At 43.8% G+C, this 23,185-nt stretch overlaps 3 protein-coding genes across 3 annotated transcripts; 1 reads left to right on the top strand and 2 right to left on the bottom strand.

Moving 5' to 3' along the window:
- Positions 1 to 896: 896 nt before the first annotated feature.
- LOC135538207 (zinc finger protein 239-like) lies at positions 897 to 3,195 on the top strand (the record flags this gene model as incomplete). Its single annotated transcript, XM_064964172.1, has 1 exon — positions 897 to 3,195. A coding segment is annotated over one exon (1,058 nt), but the record flags the coding sequence as incomplete, so codon positions are not given.
- A 1,775-nt stretch (positions 3,196 to 4,970) lies between these two features.
- LOC135538209 (uncharacterized) lies at positions 4,971 to 8,514 on the bottom strand. The gene is made up of 5 exons (XM_064964175.1): positions 8,310 to 8,514; positions 7,867 to 8,204; positions 7,006 to 7,265; positions 6,649 to 6,878; positions 4,971 to 6,539 (listed from the first exon to the last, which is right to left on the bottom strand). Exons 1-4 carry the CDS (start codon positions 8,503 to 8,505, stop codon positions 6,671 to 6,673), a joined length of 1,002 nt encoding a protein of 333 aa, XP_064820247.1. The 5' UTR covers positions 8,506 to 8,514; the 3' UTR covers positions 4,971 to 6,539; positions 6,649 to 6,670.
- An 87-nt stretch (positions 8,515 to 8,601) lies between these two features.
- Positions 8,602 to 10,097, bottom strand: LOC135538214 (uncharacterized). Its single transcript, XM_064964179.1, has 3 exons — positions 9,647 to 10,097; positions 9,234 to 9,555; positions 8,602 to 9,144 (listed from the first exon to the last, which is right to left on the bottom strand). The coding sequence occupies exons 2-3, from the start codon at positions 9,363 to 9,365 to the stop codon at positions 8,602 to 8,604; spliced, it is 675 nt and encodes a 224-aa protein (XP_064820251.1). The 5' UTR covers positions 9,366 to 9,555; positions 9,647 to 10,097.
- Positions 10,098 to 23,185: the final 13,088 nt, after the last annotated feature.

Consider the following 23,185-nt stretch of genomic DNA (forward strand, 5'->3'; position numbering starts at 1 on the left):
TGGCACACAGACATTGTGGAGCCAAGAGATACACGCTTGACCTCTCCCCTCTCTCCGGCCCAAATAACTTAGTCTTGACAGAGAACAGATACTGCAACCCTGCCACAGTATTATACAAACACATTCTGATGAGAAGTAACTTACAAACATATGATGAATATAAAACATCTTACCTATGTTACCTACTAATCCTGATTATTCCCCAACAGCTCCACGCAGAGCTTATTATATCAATTGTTGCATGTTGCATTTACAGTTTATAGTTTCTGTTCAGTATAAAATCTTCACTCACCTTTTTTGCTCCACGCAGAGCTTATTATATCATTATATTCATAACTTGCAGTTTCCTCATTAGCAGGGAGGGGCCTATATTGTTGGCTAAAAGTCTGCTTAGGGTTTCAGCAACTGTAATAACTTATGAATGCTAACGCTCCTTGACAAGCTAGTAGCAAAGCTAGCCAAAGAGCATTTTACAGGTTGAAGTTGAAGTGTTTTTTTTAAAAGTATAAATCAATCAAAGTACAAAAAAATGTTGCTCCATGCAGATTTACTTCATCCTTAACTAGGTTTCTGTATTGGCAGGGACGACTTTCTGCAAGCAAATTGCGTGCACATCGCCCCCTTGTGCGGCAATTTTAGCAAACACAGAAAGGTGCCTATATTCTAGCCTAGAATCATCAATTTTACTACAAAAGTGAAAAAATAAGACTAAATACGACTGTTGTTGATCACTGACTCATATTAAGCCAATTCTCAAATAAGTTCATAAAAGCTTTCAAACATTCATTAAGAACGTAAATTGTTGTTCAACATCATGGGCATCACAATTTTTTTGCTAAAAGAAACAGTTGACTTCTACTGTTGTGAGCCTTTAATCATCTTTGTCGTTCACACAGGAGAGATACGGGACTATCGTAGATCCTCTGGGGAGCCTCAACAACATCACGAAGCTGACGAGGCAGAGAAGAGTCTCTCCACATCAGAACATCTCAATAAACACCAGCGAAAACCCACAGGGAAGAAACTTCACCGCTGCTCTGACTGTGGGAAGAGTTACTCAAGATCAGATTCACTACAACTTCACCTGAGAATTCACACAGGAGAGAATTCTCACTGCTGCTCTGACTGTGGGAAGAGATTCACCTCTTCAGCAGACCTTAAAAAACATTTGAGAATCCACACAGGAGAGAAACCTTACAGCTGTGATCAATGTGGGAAGAGTTTTACACGTACAAGTAATCTGAAAACACACCAGAGAACACACACCGCAGAGAAACCCTATAGCTGTGATCAATGTGGGAAGAGTTTTTCTTCGTCTAGCCATCTGACTACACACCAGAGAACACACACAGGAGAGAAACCTCACCACTGCTTTGACTGTGGAAAGGGTTACTCAAGATCAGATTCACTGAAAGTGCACCAGAGAATTCACACTGGAGAGAAACCTTATAGCTGTTATCAATGTGGGAAGAGTTGTAATAACACGAACAGCCTGAAAACACACCAGAGAATTCACACTGGAGAAAAACCTTATAATTGTGATCAGTGTGGGAAGAGTTTTAATGATACAAGCAGCCTGAAAACACACCAGAGAATTCACACTGGAGATAAACCTTATAGCTGCTCTGACTGTGGGAAGACCTTTTCAAAATCATCTACATTGCAATCACACCAGAGAATTCACACTGGAGAGAAACCTTATAGCTGCTCTGACTGTGGGAAGACCTTTTCAAAATTATATACATTACAATCACACCAGAGAATACACACAGGAGAGAAACCTTACAGCTGTGATCAATGTGCAAAGAGTTTTGTTACATCTAGCCATCTGACTATACACCAGAGAACACACACAGGAGAGAAGCCTTATATCTGTGATCAATGTGGGAAGAGATACTCTGGTAAAAGAGCTCTGATTAAACATCAGAAAATACATGAAGGAGTTGTTTCATGATATCAATGAAATTATGTCACAATGTAGAATGTTTTAACATTGTAGTAGGAGAATTCTAATGATGTCACAATGTAGAACCCTAAACGTTTGTCCCCTGTTCTATTGATTTCAGCATGATATGGATATTATCCTCAGCAGGGGAAAAATCCAGGTTCTGAAAGAGTCCTATTTATGTGATTTAACAAAACAAAAGTGTTGCATTAGCGACCCACTTGAATGAAAATGCAACAATTCAAAATGTAGCTAGCTGTCTACAAATTGTCCTCTAACCAGTGATGTACACATTATTCCCAGATTCCGTGTGCTTTTTGAGCTGTTAGTTTTAACAGGACGTGCAACCTCTTCTCCCCCCTCTCGTGCAATTTATTTCCAAGTGATATCAATATGAGTGATGACGAATAAGTGTTGCATTTCTCTTCGTTTTAGGGACCACTAAATGTAAATGCATCACTCCAACATGTAGCTGACTGTCTTCTGCAGGTTGTCGTCTAACCAGTGAGGTAAAAGATATCTCCCATTTCCATTTTTAGTTGCGTTAGTTTCAACAGCAAGAAACAATCTGATTTCCCCCCTGATCTATATCAGTGATTTATTGTTAATTGACAAAACAAGTGTTTTTGGTGTTTGTGCAGTTAATAAGGTGTTTAAAAAATTACAAGTAATATGTTTTTGTTGATAAAACGTTAAAACTGTTTTGACATGGGGCACCTACCCACCTAGTGTCATTGAAAAGAAGACAATGCCCGACGTCCAATCTACGTTCGGTTTTGGTTGAACGTTGAGAAAAAATGTATTTTTCATATCGTTTCAACGACTCCACTGGATCAACCTAATTTTAACATTCTTGAGGTTTATGAACAATTTGATTATCAATCATACATCACTCCTAGTATTTACACATACAGTATTGATTATCAATAATACATCACTCCTAGTATTTATTATCAATAATACATCACTCCTAGTATTTATTATCAATAATACATCACTCCTAGTATTTATTATCAATAATACATCACTCCTAGTATTTATTATCAATAATACATCACTCCTAGTATTTACACACACAGTATTGATTATCAATAATACATCACTCCTAGTATTTACACACACAGTATTGATTATCAATAATACATCACTCCTAGTATTTATTATCAATCATACATCACTCCTAGTATTTATTATCAATAATACATCACTCCTAGTATTTATTATCAATCATACATCACTCCTAGTATTTACACACACCGTATTGATTATCAATAATACATCACTCCTAGTATTTACACACACAGTATTGATTATCAATAATACATCATTCCTAGTATTTACACACACAGTATTGATTATCAATAATACATCACTCCTAGTATTTACACACACAGTATTGATTATCAATAATACATCACTCCTAGTATTTATTATCAATCATACATCACTCCTAGTATTTATTATCAATAATACATCACTCCTAGTATTTATTATCAATCATACATCACTCCTAGTATTTACACACACCGTATTGATTATCAATAATACATCACTCCTAGTATTTACACACACAGTATTGATTATCAATAACACATCACTCCTAGTATTTACACACACAGTATTGATTATCAATAATACATCACTCCTAGTATTTACACACACAGTATTTCTTGACAACATTCAATTGCTAATTGTCTTTATTAATTCTATTGCCAAAACATATTACCAAAGGGATGTACATTCGGTTTTGATATTTCATAATACAAAAAATGTAATGTAACATTTAGTAATCATAATTATTTATGTAACTAACTTACAATTTATTTTTGTATAATTATATTGTTTACTAACAATGTCGTAAAATCAAGCTTATAGTTTGTGCCAGGAGTCATTACATCCTATTCTTACTATTTTAATCAATGGTCTTTCTTAGAATGATCATTCGTCTTTCATTGTTTTGTTATTCTTTGTTTGTTGTGTAGTAAATATTTCAGTTTTTATTTTCATTGCTTTATTCTTTTCCTGTGAAGCGCATTGCGTTGAATCCATGTCTGAAATGTTCTGTATAAATACAGTTTGATTTGATTTGAAGTTTGAAGAAGTTACAGGTCTGTGAGAGCCAGAAATCTTGCTTGTTTGTCGGTGACCAAATAGTTATTTTCCACCATAATTTGCAAATAAATTCATTAAAAATCCTACAATGTGATTTTCTGTATTTTTTTTCTCATTTTGTCTGTCATAGTTTAAGTGTACCTATGATGAAAATTACAGGCCTCATCTTTTTAAGTGGGAGAACTTGCACAATTGGTGGCTGACTAAATACTTTTTTTGCCCCACTGTATGTCCTGTCTAGGTCGGTGATAGGGTAGAATATTGAATCAGAGGTGATATATATGTCCTGTCTAGATCGGTGATAGGGTAGAATATTGAATCAGAGGTGATATGATATATATGTCCTGTCTAGGTCGGTGATAGGGTAGAATATTGAATCAGAGGTGATATGATATATGTCCTGTCTAGGTTGGTGATAGGGTAGAATATTGAATCAGAGGTGATATATATGTCCTGTCTAGGTCGGTGATAGGGTAGAATATTGAATCAGAGGTGATATGATATATGTCCTGTCTAGGTCGGTGATAGGGTAGAATATTGAATCAGAGGTGATATATATGTCCTGTCTAGGTCGGTGATAGGGTAGAATATTGAATTAGAGGTGATATGGGATATGATATTTCTCCTGTCTAGGTCGGTGATAGGGTAGAATATTGAATCAGAGGTGATATATATGTCCTGTCTAGGTCGGTGATAGTGTAGAATATTGAATCAGAGGTGATATATATGTCCTGTCTAGATCGGTGATAGTGTAGAATATTGAATCAGAGGTGATATACAGTGCCTTGCGAAAGTATTTGGCCCCCTTGAACTTTGCGACCTTTTGCCACATTTCAGGCTTCAAACATGAAGATATAAAACTGTATTTTTTTGTGAAGAATCAACAACAAGTGGGACACAATCATGAAGTGGAACAACATTTATTGGATATTTCAAACTTTTTTAACAAATCAAAAACTGAAAAATTGGGCGTGCAAAATTATTCAGCCCCTTTACTTTCAGTGCAGCAAACTCTCTCCAGAAGTTCAGTGAGGATCTCTGAATGATCCAATGTTGACCTAAATGACTAATGATGCGCCCGGCCCGCCACAGGAGTCGCTGGTGCGCGATGAGACAATCCTACTGGCCAAACCCTCCCTAACCCGGACGACGCTAGGCCAATTGTGCGTCGCCCCACGGACCTCCCGGTCGCGGCCGTTTACGACAGAGTACTCATAAAATGTGCATGTTGCTTGGGAACGGACCGACGTTAGTCTGGTGTCTCGCCTCAGACCTACCATGGGTTACCCTACCAGTAGGTCTTGTAAACTACAGACAATATAGCTCTGAGGGTTCTCAACACACACAAGCCTCTACACCGCATTCAAGGTCTCGGTCCAGGTAGAGGGGAACAGGGAACTATTTACAATAAAAACATCCGACCATCACAGCCAGTGGCTCAGTGTCCTTCAATTCTCCCCTTAGTGTCCTTCAAATCTCCCCCTTAGTGTCCTTCACCTCTCCCCCTTAGTGTCCTTCACCTCTCCCTCTTAGTGTCCTTCACCTCTCCCCCTTAGCGTCCTTCATTTCCTCCAGCCACTGGGCCACGGTCTTACCCCCTTAGCTTCCTTCATTTCCTCCAGCCACTGGGCCACGGTCTTACCCCCTTAGCGTCCTTCATTTCCTCCAGCCACTGGGCCACGGTCTTACCCCCTTAGCGTCCTTCATTTCCTCCAGCCACTGGGCCACGGTCTTACCCCCTTAGCGTCCTTCACTTCCTCCAGCCACTGGGCCACGGTCTTACCCCCTTAGCGTCCTTCATTTCCTCCAGCCACTGGGCCACGGTCTTACCCCCTTAGCGTCCTTCATTTCCTCCAGCCACTGGGCCACGGTCTTACCCCCTTATACGTCCTTCATTTCCTCCAGCCACTGGGCCACGGTCTTACCCCCTTAGCGTCCTTCATTTCCTCCAGCCACTGGGCCACGGTCTTACCCCCCGCAGCAACAGAGCAGAACCCCACGCTGCCGAAACGGCTGTGCCCCGTCTCCCGTTGCTTCGGCAACCCACATTTGGAGCAGACGTACTGCTCGCGTTGCCTTCTCTTCCCAGATGTCCCCTTCTCTTTGTCCTCCGCCATCCTCTTCCTCCTCCACGCCGTTGTCCTTGGCACCGGAGGAGGTGAAGAGGAGCCCGTCTGTGGTCCTTGGGCTTGCAGGGCTTGGGAGGGGCCGGGAAGTGCGGGGGATTGTTGCTCCAGGTGGGCCTTCCTTGCTGGGTGGTCTGGCGTGGGACTGGTGGGGGCGGCGTAGGGAAAGGGAAGAGTGCCTGGATTCCCTCCCGCTGGTAGTGGAGGGAGGGGCTGGGCTGCAGGGAGGGGCGGGGCTGCAGGGAGGGGCGGGGCTTGGCTGCAGGGATGGGCTTGGCGGTGACGCTGGGGGCAGCAGCGAGCCCAATCCCTGCTGCAGCACCATCCTTTCCCTCTCCCTCTGACGCCGGGAGAACCTGAAACAGGGAGAGAAAACAAACACAAAGCTGTCACTCAGATTGTCATTAGTCACAAGGCTTTACGTAACAAGTCTTCCAACAAGTCGTCCATAAGTTAATGTCTTACCACTGACTGATGGTCCTTTGATTCAGCTCAGAGAGCTGAAGGTTGGTCTGGGCTGTTCAGCCTCCCTGATGGCCACGTCGTCTGCCAGAATGAGCGCCCACCTGCTCTTCTTGACGCCGGCAGACTGCGTGGCGTTGGGATGGATTTGGCAGAGCTGACTGCAAATGGCCTCCACCAAACGGCTGGTGCCCGGCCAATTTGCAGGGCCCGAGTTGAGTCCGACAAGGCAACTGAAACAGAGGAGATAAATAAGTAGAGAACATTAAAAAAAATAATGATAGCCATCGCCTGACCTTCATTTAATGTAATGTAGAGGCAGGCAATATAATAGTCAGGACATGATCACTAACGACATACCATTGGAGAGAGTCTTTTCCTAGGAGAATGGACGACTTCCCCTTCTTTGCCTTGAACCGCCCCTGAACGATCCTCTCCTGGTGTCGGGCCGGGTCGATCAAGCGCCGCTTGTCTAAGTCTGGCAGCGCCAGCCACAGCGCCACCAGACCGTCTACCCTGCGGTCCGACAGCCCCTGACGGTTCCTCACCCCCACCAAGGCCCTGGCAAGCCGACAGACATGCTGGTAGCCAGGCAGTCTATCAGGGCCTTTTGTCTCCCCCTGAAGATAAAGAGACATGGAAGAATCGATGAGGACGATGTCACACACATTTAGAGGTAACACATAAGATTCTTCTACAAAAGGAAATAGGAGATGTTAATTTATATTGTGTAACTGATGGAATCTGTTAAATGTACCGTGTGTCAAGTTAAACTGTAGTTTGTTTTGTTATCCTGTTTAGTGAATGATTACTGTGAGTATTAATGGAGTTTAGGCCATGAAAACTGTGTGTATGCTAATTTAGAAACCATGACCCAATCAGAGACCAGGGCCCAGAAGATGGTTCGCTAAACAAAGAGAGGACCAAGGACATTCCACAGGGGGGAGACGTTGGGGTCATAGAATGTAAAGCTGGGAAGGTGACGCCTACAAGGGAAGAGTGTAAGACGTGCTGTGAGCTTTCTAAGTGTTTGCACTCAGCTGATGGCTGATCCGTTTATTTATTATTATTAAACACCGTACGGCGCCGACTGTGAAGGGCAATCTCCTTTCTGCCGTATTAAACACCCAAAACTTGTCTTGAGTTTGTCTCAATTCCTTATTTCAGAGGTTGCAATAACATTTTTCTTTTTAACAACGCAAAAAGGTCAATTATAATCACCTCTGAATCAGAGGAGTGGTCAGGGTGAGGAGAACCGTGTCGATCAGGGGCCTTAGGAGCGGGTTCGTTTTCAGGGGCGGTGAGACTGGATGGCCCAGACCTGGGTGCTTCAACGGGTTCCCCTGACAGAGGTGCCGCTGAGCTGGAGGACGGGCCGCTCATAGGAGGGACATGAGGGATGTGGACTGTCGGGTCCACATCCTCCTCCTGAAAGCCCTCGTCCTCCTCGTCGAGCTGCTCGACGGCGGCTGCCTCTTCCGGAAGGTCAGGGTTCGCGCTGACATCCTGCAGCACTCTGCCAGTCTGCGAGTACAGGTACTCCACTCCGAGGAGTTCCCCTATTAAAAGCAACAAAAAAATCAGAGTGCATTCAAAAGCAGAGTAGAGAAGTGTTAATGGAATGGAATTATTGATGTAAAAGTTCATTCTCTTCCTCGACTTACCCGTGTACTTGCTAGGCTTGGAGTCGTCCTGAACCTGTTCCTTGCCAAGCACCCTTTGGCTGCTGAGGTTAAGGATGTGCTGCAGGTGGCCACTGTAACAGAGCAGGGGCTGCCTGTTCTTTCCCTCCACTGCTGCTTGCGCATGGTCCTCGTTCCACCTCACCAGTCCATCCAACAGGAATGCCTGGAAATGCATTGCATTTGCCCCGGTACCTGAGAGAACAATGCACGATTAGGGTGGGAGAGCTGTTGCTGTTAACATTAAACATTACTTTAAGCTCCACAATGACAATTACCTGATGAACCGGTTGAGGTGGAGGTGGAATGACTCCAAGGATGTGGAGCCCCGTGCGCAGCGAGAAACGGGCAACATCACGCCGCCCTTGGTGATTTTGCCAGTCTCGGTGTACAGCTGTACACCGGGTGGGTCCTGTATGCAGTGGAGGTGGCGCCTCTGCTCTTTCCAGATGGCCTGGATGCGGATGGAGTCTAGCAACGGGATGCCCAGGGTGTCGAACCCTGACCTCTCGCCGTTGAAGGTCTCGAGGAGGTCAAGGAGAAGGACTTCGGTCGCCGCAGCTCCACGCGTACGACGCCGACAGTGAAGCGCCATCTCCTTCCTGCCGATCCGCCTCGGTGAGGCCGACCATCCCGTGCTCCCCCCGGTGAGCTGGGGGGGCGCCACCCCTGCCAGCCGGTACCGTTCCATGAGACCAGCCGCCATGGGGACCAGGCCCTCGCCCTCACCGGCAGTGAGGACACTGACGAGGACCTGCCCATGCTCGTTACCGACGTTGGTAACCCAGGCGGCTGTGTCTGCAAGCTTTTTAGTCACCTGGAGACAGACACACAAACACAGAAAGGTCAAGACATTATTTAAAGATAGATATAAAAAAGATCTGATATGACTTATCTCTAACTCACCTTCTTGGTAGAGTCCATCTTTAAGATGGACCCGAAGATGGAGGTGACCCTGGCCTTCACCTCGTCCAGCCGCGACAGCACGTCACGGCTGTAGACCGTCAGCAGCAAGACGGGTGAGGGCACCGGGGGCATCTCCGGCGGATCGGTGAACTGCTGCCCAATGCCCAAGGCCAGAAACTGCTCGCACTCCCCGAGGTACCGTATACAACTCCGCTACCAGGACTCGCTGTGACTTTCACACAACTTTCTGTAGGTCTGTTTCACACTGTTCCCCAAAGGGCGCAACCTCAGCCTCCTCACAACCCGCAGGTCACAGGACAGCCTAGAGGAGAGAGAAAGAGAGAGATAAATCATATGAATGACATGCATTAATTTGACTTCATTACTAATGAACAAAATTCTTGTGAACTTACTTGTATGTCAATATTGCTGGAAACTGGCAGCGATGCCGAGCGTCCAGCTGACTGACAAGGTCCCGTGACCACCCAGCGACCTTCTTCTTACACCGACCGCATTCCAGGTACTCAGTGGCCATGAGATACCAGCGGTCGATGTCCAAGACCCTCCGGATGGTCTTGTAGAGCCCAGCCTCGCAGAGTGTGCCTCTGCACCCAGACTGGGGGCATGCCAGCCTGTATGCCCATATACGCACGGGCATCCAAAGGAACAGCTGACATGCGAAGAAGGGGTCGGGGGATGCGGGCGGATGATTGTAGATCGGCCGCGGTTGGGGAGGCGTCCACCACGTGACCAGGTCAGTGGCGAGTGTCGACCTCCCAAAGCTGTTCCTGGTGAACAGCGTGCGTCCGATCCACCGCTGCTGCTCCTTGGTGAGAGATGAATGCCAACTCTCTGGAAGCAGCAGCTGAGTGAGAGGAGAGAGTGACGGGGGAGGAGGGATGACGATGTTTCAGAGAAACGGACAGGGAGAGAGGACGCAGGAGACAAGACAACTGTGCAGAATGGCATACTGTTTACTATCTTAACTGTGTGGTGTCAGTACAGTCGATGAATTTACCTCAGCACTTTCTGAGGCGGGCCTTGGGGGCAGGAAGGACTGCCGGGGCAAATCCTCCTCTTCGCTCCGCCCCAGTAGGGCAGGAACCGGGGCAGGTACCGGGGTCGGGACTTGGTCAGTTGGAGACCGAGGGAGTTGGAGACCGATCAGTTGGAGACCGAGGGAGTTGGAGACCGATCAGTTGGAGACCGAGGGAGTTGGAGACCGATCAGTTGGAGACCGAGGGAGTTGGAGACCGATCAGTTGGAGACTGAGGGAGTTGGAGACCGATCAGTTGGAGACCGAGGGAGTTGGAGACCGATCAGTTGGAGACCGAGGGAGTTGGAGACCGATCAGTTGGAGACCGATCAGTTGGAGACCGAGGGAGTTGGAGACCGAGGGAGTTGGAGACCGAGGGAGTTGGAGACCGAGGGAGTTGGAGACCGATCAGTTGGAGACCGATCAGTTGGAGACCGAGGGAGCGATGGGGGGAGCTGCAGGGCGACGGCTTTTGCAGTGACACAGAAATAAGTTGAATGAATAAATAAAATAAATAAATGCATGCATGCATGAAGACATATCACAAATTTAGATTACATTGATTAAATTAATTGCACATTACAACATGCCCACATCAATATCAATAATTGATACGATGTGACAAAATAATGAAATGAGGGTTGGTCAAGTTTTAGAGTAAAACTGAAATGAAATTAGTGATTAAAATGGAAAAGAGAAACTCATGATTACGCAAAATACATGGATGACAGCTACATAAAGGATGACAGCTACATAAAGGATGACAGCTACATGGAGGATGACAGCTACATGGAGGATGACAGCTACATGGAGGATGACAGCTACATGGAGGATGACAGCTACATGGAGGATGACAGCTACATACAGTATGACAGCTACATGGAGGATGACAGCTACATGGAGGATGACAGCGACATGGAGGATGACAGCGACATGGAGGATGACAGCTACATACATGGATGACAGCTACATGGAGGATGCCAGCTACATGGAGGATGACAGCTACATGGAGGATGACAGCTACATGGAGGATGACAGCTACATGGAGGATGACAGCTACATGGAGGATGACAGCTACATGGAGGATGACAGCTACATACGGTATGACTGCTACATACAGTATGACAGCTCCATGGAGGATGACAGCTACATGGAGGATGACAGCTACATGGAGGATGACAGCTACATGGAGGATGACAGCTACATACAGTATGACAGCTAAATGGAGGATGACAGCTACATACAGTATGACAGCTACATGGAGGATGACAGCTACATACAGTATGACAGCTAAATGGAGGATGACAGCTACATACAGTATGACAGCTACATGGAGGATGACAGCTACATGGAGGATGACAGCTACATGGAGGATGATAGCTACATGGAGGATGACAGCTACATACATGGATGATAGCTACATACATGGATGATAGCCACATGGAGGATGACAGCTACATGGAGGATGACAGCTACATGGAGGATGACAGCTACATGCAGGATGACAGCTACATGGAGGATGACAGCTACATGGAGGATGACAGCTACATAAAGGATGACAGCTACATGGAGGATGACAGCTACATGGAGGATGACAGCTACATGGAGGATGACAGCTACATAAAGGATGACAGCTACATGGAGGATGACAGCTACATGGAGGATGACAGCTACATGGAGGATGACAGCTACATGGAGGATGACAGCTACATACAGTATGACAGCTAAATGGAGGATGACAGCTACATACAGTATGACAGCTACATGGAGGATGACAGCTACATACATGGATGATAGCTACATGGAGGATGACAGCTACATGGAGGATAACAGCTACATGGAGGATGACAGCTACATGGAGGATGACAGCTACATGGAGGATGACATCTACATGGAGGATGACAGCTACATACAGTATGACAGCTAAATGGAGGATGACAGCTACATACAGTATGACAGCTACATGGAGGATGACAGCTACATGGAGGATGACAGCTACATGGAGGATGACAGCTACATACATGGATGATAGCTACATGGAGGATGACAGCTACATGGAGGATAACAGCTACATGGAGGATGACAGCTACATGGAGGATGACAGCTACATGGAGGATGACAGCTACAGTGACAAGGTAATATAACCAAGGTTGCCAGGTGCACGGTGTTTCCTCCGACACATAGGTGCGTCTGGCTTCCGGGTTGGATGAGCGCTGTGTTAAGAAGCAGTGTGGCTTGGTTGGGTTGTGTATCGGAGGACACATGACGTTCAACCTTCGTCTCTCACGTACGGAAGTTGTTGCGATGAGACAAGATAGTAGCTACTAAACAATTGGACACCACGAAAAAGGAGTAAAATTCAACAACAAAAAATAAATAATAATAATACATGAATAACTTACTTTTTTTTAACCACGAAATTGGGTAAAAAAATATTTAAATACCACGTGTCTATGTCAGCAGCTACTTTGACCAGCTGTGTGTCCGAATGATTACTTTATATGCAGTTCAATTCAGTTTACAAAGAAAGACATGTTTGCCCCAATGACCATCAGGTTGTCACATATAACAGAATGCATTCAACTACATACACTTCAAACGCATAAAGCATGCGATCAAAAAACTAAAGTAAATAGTCAATTAAATAGTGTAGAATGACAGCTTTGAGTTCTGCTTTTAGCCCCCCAATCTGCCCTTACCATCAACAATACTTGCCAACATTGGACAATAAATTAGACTACGATCACGAATATCCAACCAACGGCACATCAAAAACTGTAATATCTTATGTTTCACCGAATCGTGGCTGAATAACGACATGGAAAACATTCAGCTAGTGGGATATACGCTGCACCGGCTAGACAGAACAGCCCACTCCGGTAAGATGAGGGGAAATCAATTCTAGATCACCTTTACTCCACACACAGAGACACATACAAAGCATTACCTCGCCCTCCATTTGACAAATCTGACCATAATTCTATCCTGCTTACAAGCAAAAATTTAAGCAGGAAGCACCAGTGACTCGGTCTAAAAAAGTAGTCAAATTAAGCATATGCTGGCCTCCCAGGTGGCGCAGTGGTCTAAGGCACTGCATTGCAGTGTTAGCTGTTTCTCACAATTTATTCTTGTTATTACATTTTTTTTACCCCCTTTTTTCTCCCCAATTTCACGATATCCAATTGGTAGTTACAGTCTTGTCTCATCACTGCAACTCCCGTACAGACTCAGGAGAGGCGAAGGTCGAGAACCATGCATCCTCCGAAACACAACCCAACCTCACTGCTTCTTGACACAATGCACATCCAACCCGGAAGCCAGCCGCACCAATGTGTCAGAGGAAACACCGTACACCTGGCGACCTGGTCAGCGTGCACTGTGCCCGGCCCGCCATAGGAGTTGCTAGTGCTTGATGAGACAAGGATATCCCTGCCGGCCAAACCCTCCCTAACCCGCTGCGCCAATTGTGCGTCGCCCATGGACCTCCCGGTCGTGGCTGCGAACCCAAAATCTCTGGTGGAACAGCTAGCACTGTGATGCAGTGCCTTAGGCCAGAGATTCTGGGTTTGAGCCAAGGCTGTCGCAGCCGGCCGCGACCGGGAGGCCCATGTTTGTTGGCCTCGCTACTGTTATTTTCACTGTCATTTTATTTGTTTATTTCTTACTTAAAAATTGCACTGTTGGTTAGAGCCTGTAAGTAGGCATTTCACTGTAAGGTCTACACCTGTTGTATTTGAATACGTGACAAATAAACTTTGATTTACCACCACGCTGTCTCTCTAAAACAATGATGCGATGATGTAATTAGATTGTTAACTTAGCTAGAACAAGCAGTGTCTGAAAGCAGAAGCATAAACCTTTTCAGTCAGATATTCACCGTTGCCCTACAGAGATGAAATATCCACCAAACACTTTGGATTGAATAACATTATAATATCTACCAAACATTAATAACATTGCTCATGAACATTGATGCTCGTGAGCATCAAAGCTGTAACGATTTCACGCTGGCTTTGGTTAAAGGCAAATACAAACACATACTAGTAGTCATCTCTTCTACTGGAGTAGTAGTAGTAGTATTAGTATTATTATTAGTATTAGCAGTAGTAGTATTAGTATTAATAGTAGTATTAGCAGTAGTAGTATTAGTATTAGCAGTAGTATTAATAGCTGTATTAGTAGTAGCATTAGTAGTATTAGTAACAGTGGTAGTAGTAGTAACAGTAGTAGTATTAGTAGTACTAGTAGTAGTCATCTCTTATACTGTAGTAGTAGTAGTAGTAGTAGTAGTATTAGTAGTAGTATTAGTAGTAGTAGTAACAGTAGTAGTATTAGTAGCTGTATTAGTAGTAGCTTTAGTAGTATTAGTAGTAGTAGTATTAGTAGTACTAGTAACAGTAGTAGTACTAGTAGTAGTATTAGTAGTAGTAGTAATAGTAGTAGTATTAGTAGTAGTAGTAGTACTAGTAGTAGTATTAGTAGCAGTAGTACCAATAGTAGTATTAGTATAAGTAGTAGTAGTATTACTAGTAACAGTAGTAGTACTAGTAACAGTAGTAGTATTAGTATAAGTAGTAGTAGTAGTACTAGTAACAGTAGTAGTACTAGTAACAGTAGTAGTATTAGTATAAGTAGTAGTAGTAGTACTAGTAACAGTAGTTACTTTCACTGCTATGCGGATGATACACAGCTGTACATTTCAATGAAACATGGTGAAGCCCCAAAATTGCCCTCGCTAGAAGCATGTGTTTCAGACATAAGGAAGTGGATGGCAGCAAACTTTCTACTTTTAAACTCGGATAAAACAGAGATGCTTGTTCTAGGTCCCAAGAAACAAAGAGATCTTCTGTTGAATCTGACAATTAATCTTAATGGTTGTACAGTCATCTCAAATAAAACTGTGAAGGACCTCGGCGTTACTCTGGACCCTGATCTCTCTTTTGAAGAACATATCAAGACCATTTCAAGGACAGCTTTTTTCCATCTACGTAACATTGCAAAAATCAGAAACTTTCTGTCCAAAAATGATGCAGAAAAATTAATCCATGCTTTTGTCACTTCTAGGTTAGACTACTGCAATGCTCTACTTTCCGGCTACCCGGATAAAGCACTAAATAAACTTCAGTTAGTGCTAAATACGGCTGCTAGAATCCTGACTAGAACCAAAAAATTTGATCATATTACTCCAGTGCTAGCCTCCCTACACTGGCTTCCTGTCAAAGCAAGGGCTGATTTCAAGGTTTTACTGCTAACCTACAAAGCATTGCATGGGCTTGCTCCTACCTATCTCTCTGATTTGGTCCTGCCGTACATACCTACACGTACGCTACGGTCACAAGACGCAGGCCTCCTAATTGTCCCTAGAATTTCTAAGCAAACAGCTGGAGGCAGGGCTTTCTCCTATAGAGCTCCATTTTTATGGAACGGTCTGCCTACCCATGTCAGAGACGCAAACTCGGTCTCAACCTTTAAGTCTTTACTGAAGACTCATCTCTTCAGTGGGTCATATGATTGAGTGTAGTCTGGCCCAGGAGTGGGAAGGTGAACGGAAAGGCTCTGGAGCAACGAACCACCCTTGCTGTCTCTGCCTGGCCGGTTCCCCTCTTTCCACTGGGATTCTCTGCCTCTAACCCTATTACAGGGGCTGAGTCACTGGCTTGCTGGGGCTCTCTCATGCCGTCCCTGGAGGGGGTGCGTCACCTGAGTGGGTTGATTCACTGATGTGGTCATCCTGTCTGGGTTGGCGCCCCCCCCCCTTGGGTTGTGCCGTGGCGGAGATCTTTGCGGGCTCTACTCAGCTTTGTCTCAGGATGGTAAGTTGGTGGTTGAAGATATCCCTCCAGTGGTGTGGGGGCTGTGCTTTGGCAAAGTGGGTGGGGTTATATCCTTCCTGTTTGGCCCTGTCTGGGGGTGTCCTCGGGTGGGGCCACAGTGTCTCCTGACCCCTCCTGTCTCAGCCTCCAGTATTTATGCTGCAGTAGTTTATGTGTCGGGGGGCTGGGGTCAGTTTGTTATATCTGGAGTACTTCTCCTGTCCAATTCGGTGTCCTGTGTGAATCTAAGTGTGCGTTCTCTAATTCTCTCCTTCTCTCTCTCGGAGGACCTGAGCCCTAGGACCATGCCCCAGGACTACCTGACATGATGACTCCTTGCTGTCCCCAGTCCACCTGGCCGTGCTGCTGCTCCAGTTTCAACTGACCTGAGCCCTAGGACCATGCTCCAGGACTACTTGACATGATGACTCCTTGCTGTCCCCAGTCCACCTGGCCGTGCTGCTGCTCCAGTTTCAACTGTTCTGCCTTATTATTATTCGACCATGCTGGTCATTTATGAACATTTGAACATCTTGGCCATGTTCTGTTATAATCTCTACCCGGCACAGCCAGAAGAGGACTGGCCACCCCACATAGCCTGGTTCCTCTCTAGGTTTCTTCCTAGGTTTTGGCTTTTCTAGGGAGTTTTTCCTAGCCACCGTGCTTCTACACCTGCATTGCTTGCTGTTTGGGGTTTTAGGCTGGGTTTCTGTACAGCACTTTGAGATATCAGCTGATGTACGAAGGGCTATATAAATAAATTTGATTTGATTTGATTTGAACAGTAGTAGTACTAGTAGTAGTATTAGTAGTAATAGTAGTAGTAGTAGTATTAGTAGCAGTAGTACTAATAGTAGTATTAGTATACGTTGTAGTAGTAGTACTAGTATTAGTAGCAGTAGTACTAGTAGTAGTAGTATGAGTAGCAGTAGTACTAGTAGCAGTAGTAATAGTAGTAGTACTAATAGTAGTAGTAGTAGTACTAGTAGTAGTAGTAGTAGTACTAGTAGTAGTAGTCTACACAACGTCATCATCTCCATGGTTCTTCTCTGGTGATCTCTCATTGGCTATTTCTGATCACCGTTCTCAAACTTGTCAGTCCACATCTCACCACTAAAAAAAGCATTGCATATTTTGTGCAGATAAATTCCAAACTGTTTGAAAATATCGGGACGTCTGGGACTGCTCAAAGACGTGATCAGTAGCCCTCAGATTGTGTCTCTGACCAGCTCACATTAAATGAGTGTCGGTGACAGCCGCACACCCTGAGTAGGCAACAACATGGGGATTTTGTCTCCGATCACTAAAACTTGTCAAAGACAGCTGAATCGGGGCCAAAATCATGTAGTGTACAGGCCCCTTCCTGTACTGTGCCATCCCCACAGCCTCAGCAATGGATTAGTCCACTTAAAATATATATATAAAAATGTATATAATTTGCAACTGCTCGACTAAAAAGATGCTGGTCGACCAACAATCGACCAGTCGACTAAATGGGGTCAGAAATCATATCATTATGACATCATAATAGCCATTGACTCCTGATATCAACATTATCGGTTCAACCATGTTGAGGCGATACAGTGTTGATTTACATTGTTTCTAAACATTATAGTAAAAAAAAGCTTATTTGGGGTTCTGATGGGGTACAACAGTTGAACTAAGCTCATGAGGCATGTGTTATAATCTTCAAGAATCAATGGCTATAAATAAATAATTGAAAAGTCAAAATATGGATGTAGCAACTGCAAATTTCCCCTTTAACACCACAATCAGTTCAACAACCGCAGAGTTTGTGCCTCTGTATTTAAGACAGTACTTACTAGTGTTAATCAGGGCACGGATTTTCAAAACCATTTCATGGCTAACTTCATCATCAATAGTGGATGCCTTAAGATGGCTTTGGGGACCCGGTCCCAGATATCCAGTGTCCTCTTCTTCTTCCTCCTTTTTCGATGTAACAGTCATCTCCTCCTCCTCCTCTTTCACTCCAAAAACGCATCCTCTCTTTTACTGTAACATCCTCCTCCTCTTTCACTCTGAACGCATCTTTCTCGTCTTTCACTGAAACGTCTTTCTCTTCTTCTTTCACGGTAACAGCCTCACCATCTACTTGTTTTTGTATTGTAACAGCCTCCTCTTCCTCTTTCACGAGACCCTCTTCCTCCTTCCAGCAGACCGCCTCTTCTTTATCAGGAGGTGAGTAGATTAGTGAACTCATGGTCGGAGATGTTAGCTATCTACTTAACCAGCCCGCTACTATAGCTGACTAATAACAACAGCATAAATATGAAATTAAATCGGATAACTAACTAGACGACAGAATGGGGTTTAAGACACAGTGGCTAATATCCACTAACCCGTATGAAGAGCTTTATTGGTTCGTATATTTTGTTTTGCAAGCTACCGATGTGTCTGACTAACTGTTGCTGCCGTCCACTCAATTATACGTCACACCAGCAGCATCGCCTTAAAGTCGCACATCGCCACCTGCTGACTGGAGTGGGTAACGCAGTTGAGTAAAATGTACATAAGTTCAGCCTCTTGTGAAGACGTGAGCTGCTGTCTGATGAAGAGAAACAGACGTATCTAGCTCCCAAAGGCTGAAATTAGATAATAATATGTTTTAGAGTGCACTGAAAATATTCAGCTGCAATAAGAATTATCTTGATAGTATGAAGTGGTAACTCCATGGACCATTTGTCCAATGTATTGTAGCGACCCGCACAGACAGCTGTGTGTTGTGTTAGGCTAGGAGGTGGTTGTGTTGTACTGACCAGTACCCGGTGTTCGCGGGGTCCGACATGTCAATCAACCTGCTATCTGCCAATCACGGGAATGCCTGGAATGTTCTGATGCCGGGCATTCGGGTGGTTGGCGGAGTGGCGTGGAGGGGGGGTGGAGCATTGGAAGTTAAGACCAGGTTCAGCTTTTTGTTCTCTTTCTCTTACGTCTGGGCTTCCCAAGAGAAGGTCACGATTGGCTTGTGGGTTATCTGTTATCTTTTTGGCGTGTGCTACGGCCCAAACAGTAGCCTGTGTAAAGTTGGTTTAATAAACCGTCAATTCGCAAACTCAAGCCTCTGTCTGGACAATTGCTCATTTATGATCTAGTCAGGTCATTACAATATGAAATTAAATCGGATAACTAACTAGACGACAGAATGGGGTTTAAGACACAGTGGCTAATATCCACTAACCCGTCTGAAGAGCTTTATTGGTTCGTATATTTTGTTTTGCAAGCTACCGATGTGTCTGACTAACTGTTGCTGCCGTCCACTCAATTATACGTCACACCAGCAGCATCGCCTTAAAGTCGCACATCGCCACCTGCTGACTGGAGTGGGTAACGCAGTTGAGTAAAATGTACATAAGTTCAGCCTCTTGTGAAGACGTGAGCTGCTGTCTGATGAAGAGAAACAGACGTATCTAGCTCCCAAAGGCTGAAATTAGATAATAATATGTTTTAGAGTGCACTGAAAATATTCAGCTGCAATAAGAATTATCTTGATAGTATGAAGAGGTAACTCCATGGACCATTTATCCAATGTATTGTAAAGCTAGCCAATGTTACAGTTTGAATAGCCGAGCCAGCTACTGTAAATGTCTTTTTATTTATTTTTATTTTTTAATTAATAATAAAACAATACATAAAGCACATGAGGGAACACAGGCATACATAGACAATCGAGCTAGGGGCGGGGCTGGGGGCGGGGCTAGGGGGTACAATATCAAATTACAATTACACAAGGACCTTAAGGGACATGCATATACTTACAATTCTAACAGCTTTTTTGTTAGTAGAGCATTTAACCGTCTTAAAATACAGTTCAATTTCTTTTTGTAGGGTACGAAAATGTGGTTTTCTGTTTGTACATTTATATTTGTGTATATGAAATTTGGCCAAAAGAATAATGAAATTAATTACATAAAAATTATTCCGCTTATTTCTATTGTATGTAAAGAATCCAAACAGTACATCTCTCCACAATAAATGTGTTCAATTATAAACCTACTGATGTCTTGCCACAGTTTTCTTACATGAATACAATGCATACAATGCCAAAAAAAGATGCAAAACTGTTCATGGGTGGTCATTACAAAAGGAGCAATTTGAGTTGATGTTTTCCTTCAACTTCTTCATATAGTGGTTGGCAGGATAATATTTATGAACAATTTTAAAGAAAACTTCCTTAATTGTGTTAACAAGTAGGTATGTGTGTGGCAACATCCAAACTTTTTTCCAACAGATATTATCAATAAATCCATTCCAATAAGGCATGACATAAGGTAAAGATACAACATCCTGCTGAAACGCTACTGTAAATGTCAATTTGTGTTTCGAGGCTGAAGTTACATCGCAGATAAAAGCAGGTCATTGGCTGCCTCGATCACAAGGGGTCTGTACTGGACTTCTGATTGGTTCCAAGTTTAGGAGTTTGGCAAATTTGCCTGAGCAGACAGACCGAGTGTTAAAATATACTTTTCATTAGAAAATGTTCAAGAATTGAAGGTGACAACAAAAGTTATAGTCATAACAATTGTGTACTGTGATATCTTGCCCACCCCAGTCAGCAGATGACGGTCTGCGACTTTAAGGCGATGCTGCAGGTGTGACGTATAATGTAGTGGACGGAACTCTTATTTCAACAGCAGCAACAGTTAGTCAGACACCTCCATATCTTGCTAGACAACAGAGACGTACCAATAAAGATCTTTAGACGGGTTTGTAGAGCCAGTGTATTTTAAACCCTTTACTGTCGTCTAGTTAGTTATCCGATTTAATTTCATATTTACGGTGTTGTTATTAGTCAGCTAGCTGGCTGGTTAAGTTAGCATTAGCCTAGCTAACATCCGCGACCATGAGTTCACTGAGCTACTCTCCTCCAGCTGAAGAAGAGGCGGTCTGCTGGACGGAGAAAGAAACTCTGGGGCTGAACATTGTCGTCAAAGAGGAGAAGGAAGAGGAGGATGTTACAATACAAAAACAAGTAGAGGGTGGGGCAGTTACAGTGAAAGAAGAAGAGAAAGACGTTTCAGTGAAAGACGAGGAAGACCTGATCAGAGTGAAAGAGGAGGAGGATGTTACAGTAAAAGAAGAGGAGGATGCAGTTTTTGGAGTGAAAGAGGAGGAGGGGGAGATGACTGTCACATCGAAAAAGGAGGATGAAACTGGATATCTGGGCCCGGTTTCCCAAAGTCATCTTAAGGCATCCAATGGTTCAAATGATGAACTTAGCCGTAAGATGGTTTTGAGAAACCATTCCCTGATTAACACTCGTAAGTACTGTCTTAAAAACAGAGGCACAAACTCTGCAGTTGTTGAACTGATGTTTGGTGTTAAAGGGGAACTCGGCAGTTGTTGATATGATGTGTGGTGTTAAAGGGGAACTCTGCAGTTGTTGAACTGATGTTTGGTGTTAAAGGGGAACTCTGCAGTTGTTGAACTGATGTTTGGTGTTAAAGGGGAAATCTGTAGTTTCTACATCCATGTTTGGACTTTTAAATTATTTATTTACAGCCATTGATTCTTGAAGAATATAACACATGCCTCATGAGCTTAGTTCAACTGTTGTACCCCATCATAAAATAAGCTTATTTTTTTACTCCAATGTTTAGAAACAATGTAAATCAACACTGTATAGCCTCAACATGGTTAAAACTATAATGTTGTTATCATGGATGGTCAGTCCTTGCGTCCATAGGTCTGTCTTTGAATTTGAGAGTAGTTACATTTCTCCAGCCACATCCCTCATCTTATTACCAAAACAGTGGTATAATTACAGCTTTGTTATTGTTTAAACTGCATATTGGTTGATTGATGTGTGGCTTTTTAAAATGGGTCAAACTAGGATTTAAACAGCAACAAAATGGCTGCCCAGAGACTTGGTTAACAGCTGAGGGATGGGGGAAGGAGAAGTGTAACCACTTTCAAATTCATAGAGAACGATATTGTAGAAACCTTAACCCAACACCTAGCGACCTCATCAAGAAGTTCAGACATCTTGGCGTAACAGTTATAAGGTGTTGACTTGACAGTCGCTGGACCCAGGTTTGAGTTCAGCTCAGGGCCTCACCCTGAATTCAATACACCATGAATACAAGGACTGGCCATCCATGAGGTCATAATTCAATTTTTAACCAGATTTTGAGGCTATACAGTGTTTGTTCATGAACAAGGGCGTTTAACAGGCTTATGTTTTGGTTTTTGATGGGGGAAATACAGTTGAATCATTTGAGGCATTTATAAGTTCTATTCTTCAAGAATCAATGGCTATTATGATGTCATAATGATATAATGTCTGACCCCATTTAGTCGACTGGTCGATAGGCTGTTGGTCGACCAACATCTTTTTAGTCGAGCAAATTATATATGTTTTTTTATGGCACAAGACACATGTCCTGCACCGTTTCAGTGGACTAATCCATTGTGGAGGCTGTGGGGATGGCACAGTCCAAGGAGGGGTGTGTACCCTACATGATTTTGGCCCCGATTTAGCTGTCTTTGACAAGTTTTTGTGATCGGAGACAAAATCCCAATGTTGTTGCCTACTCAGGGTGTGCGGCTGTCACCGACACTCATTTAATGTGAGCTGGTCAGAGACACAATCTGAGGGCTACTGATCACTTCTTTGAGCAGTCCCAGACGTCCCGATTATTTTAGAACAGGTTGGATTTTAACGGAACATAATCTACAATGTATTTTTAGTGGTGAGATGTGCAATGACATGTTTTGAGAACGGTGATCAGAAATAGCCAATGAGAGCTCACCAGAGAAGAAGCCATGGAGATGATAACATGGTGTAGACCCCCCTAGTAGGAGAGATGACTACTGATATGTGCCTTTTAACCAAAGCCAGTGTGAAATCGTTACAGCTTTGATGTTCACGAGCAACATAATCTACAATGTTATTCAATTCAAAGTGTTTGGATATTTCAACTCTGTAGTGTGATGTTGAATATCTGACTGAAAAGGTTTATGCTTCTGCTTTCAGACACTGCTTGTTCTCGCTAAGGTAACAATCTAATTACATCATCACATCATTGGGCGGCAGGGTAGCCGAGTGGTTAGAGCGTTGGACTTGTAATCGAAAGGTTGCAAGT

This window comes from Oncorhynchus masou, unplaced genomic scaffold (assembly GCF_036934945.1).
Source record: "Oncorhynchus masou masou isolate Uvic2021 unplaced genomic scaffold, UVic_Omas_1.1 unplaced_scaffold_931, whole genome shotgun sequence".
NCBI classification, from domain to species: domain Eukaryota; kingdom Metazoa; phylum Chordata; class Actinopteri; order Salmoniformes; family Salmonidae; genus Oncorhynchus; species Oncorhynchus masou.

Bases quoted from the DNA above. Each gene is read 5' to 3' on its own strand.
- LOC135538214 (XM_064964179.1), bottom strand. From the start codon at position 9,365: ATGCCCCCGGTGCCCTCACCCGTCTTGCTGCTGACGGTCTACAGCCGT. The intron at 9,145-9,233 runs GTGAGTTAGAGA...GTCTGTCTCCAG, and splicing joins AGATGGACTCTACCAAGAAG to GTGACTAAAAAGCTTGCAGA.
- LOC135538209 (XM_064964175.1), bottom strand. From the start codon at position 8,505: ATGCATTTCCAGGCATTCCTGTTGGATGGACTGGTGAGGTGGAACGAG. The intron at 8,205-8,309 runs GTAAGTCGAGGA...TGCTTTTAATAG, and splicing joins CAAGCCTAGCAAGTACACGG to GGGAACTCCTCGGAGTGGAG. The intron at 6,879-7,005 runs GTATGTCGTTAG...CCTCTGTTTCAG, and splicing joins GGAAAAGACTCTCTCCAATG to TTGCCTTGTCGGACTCAACT.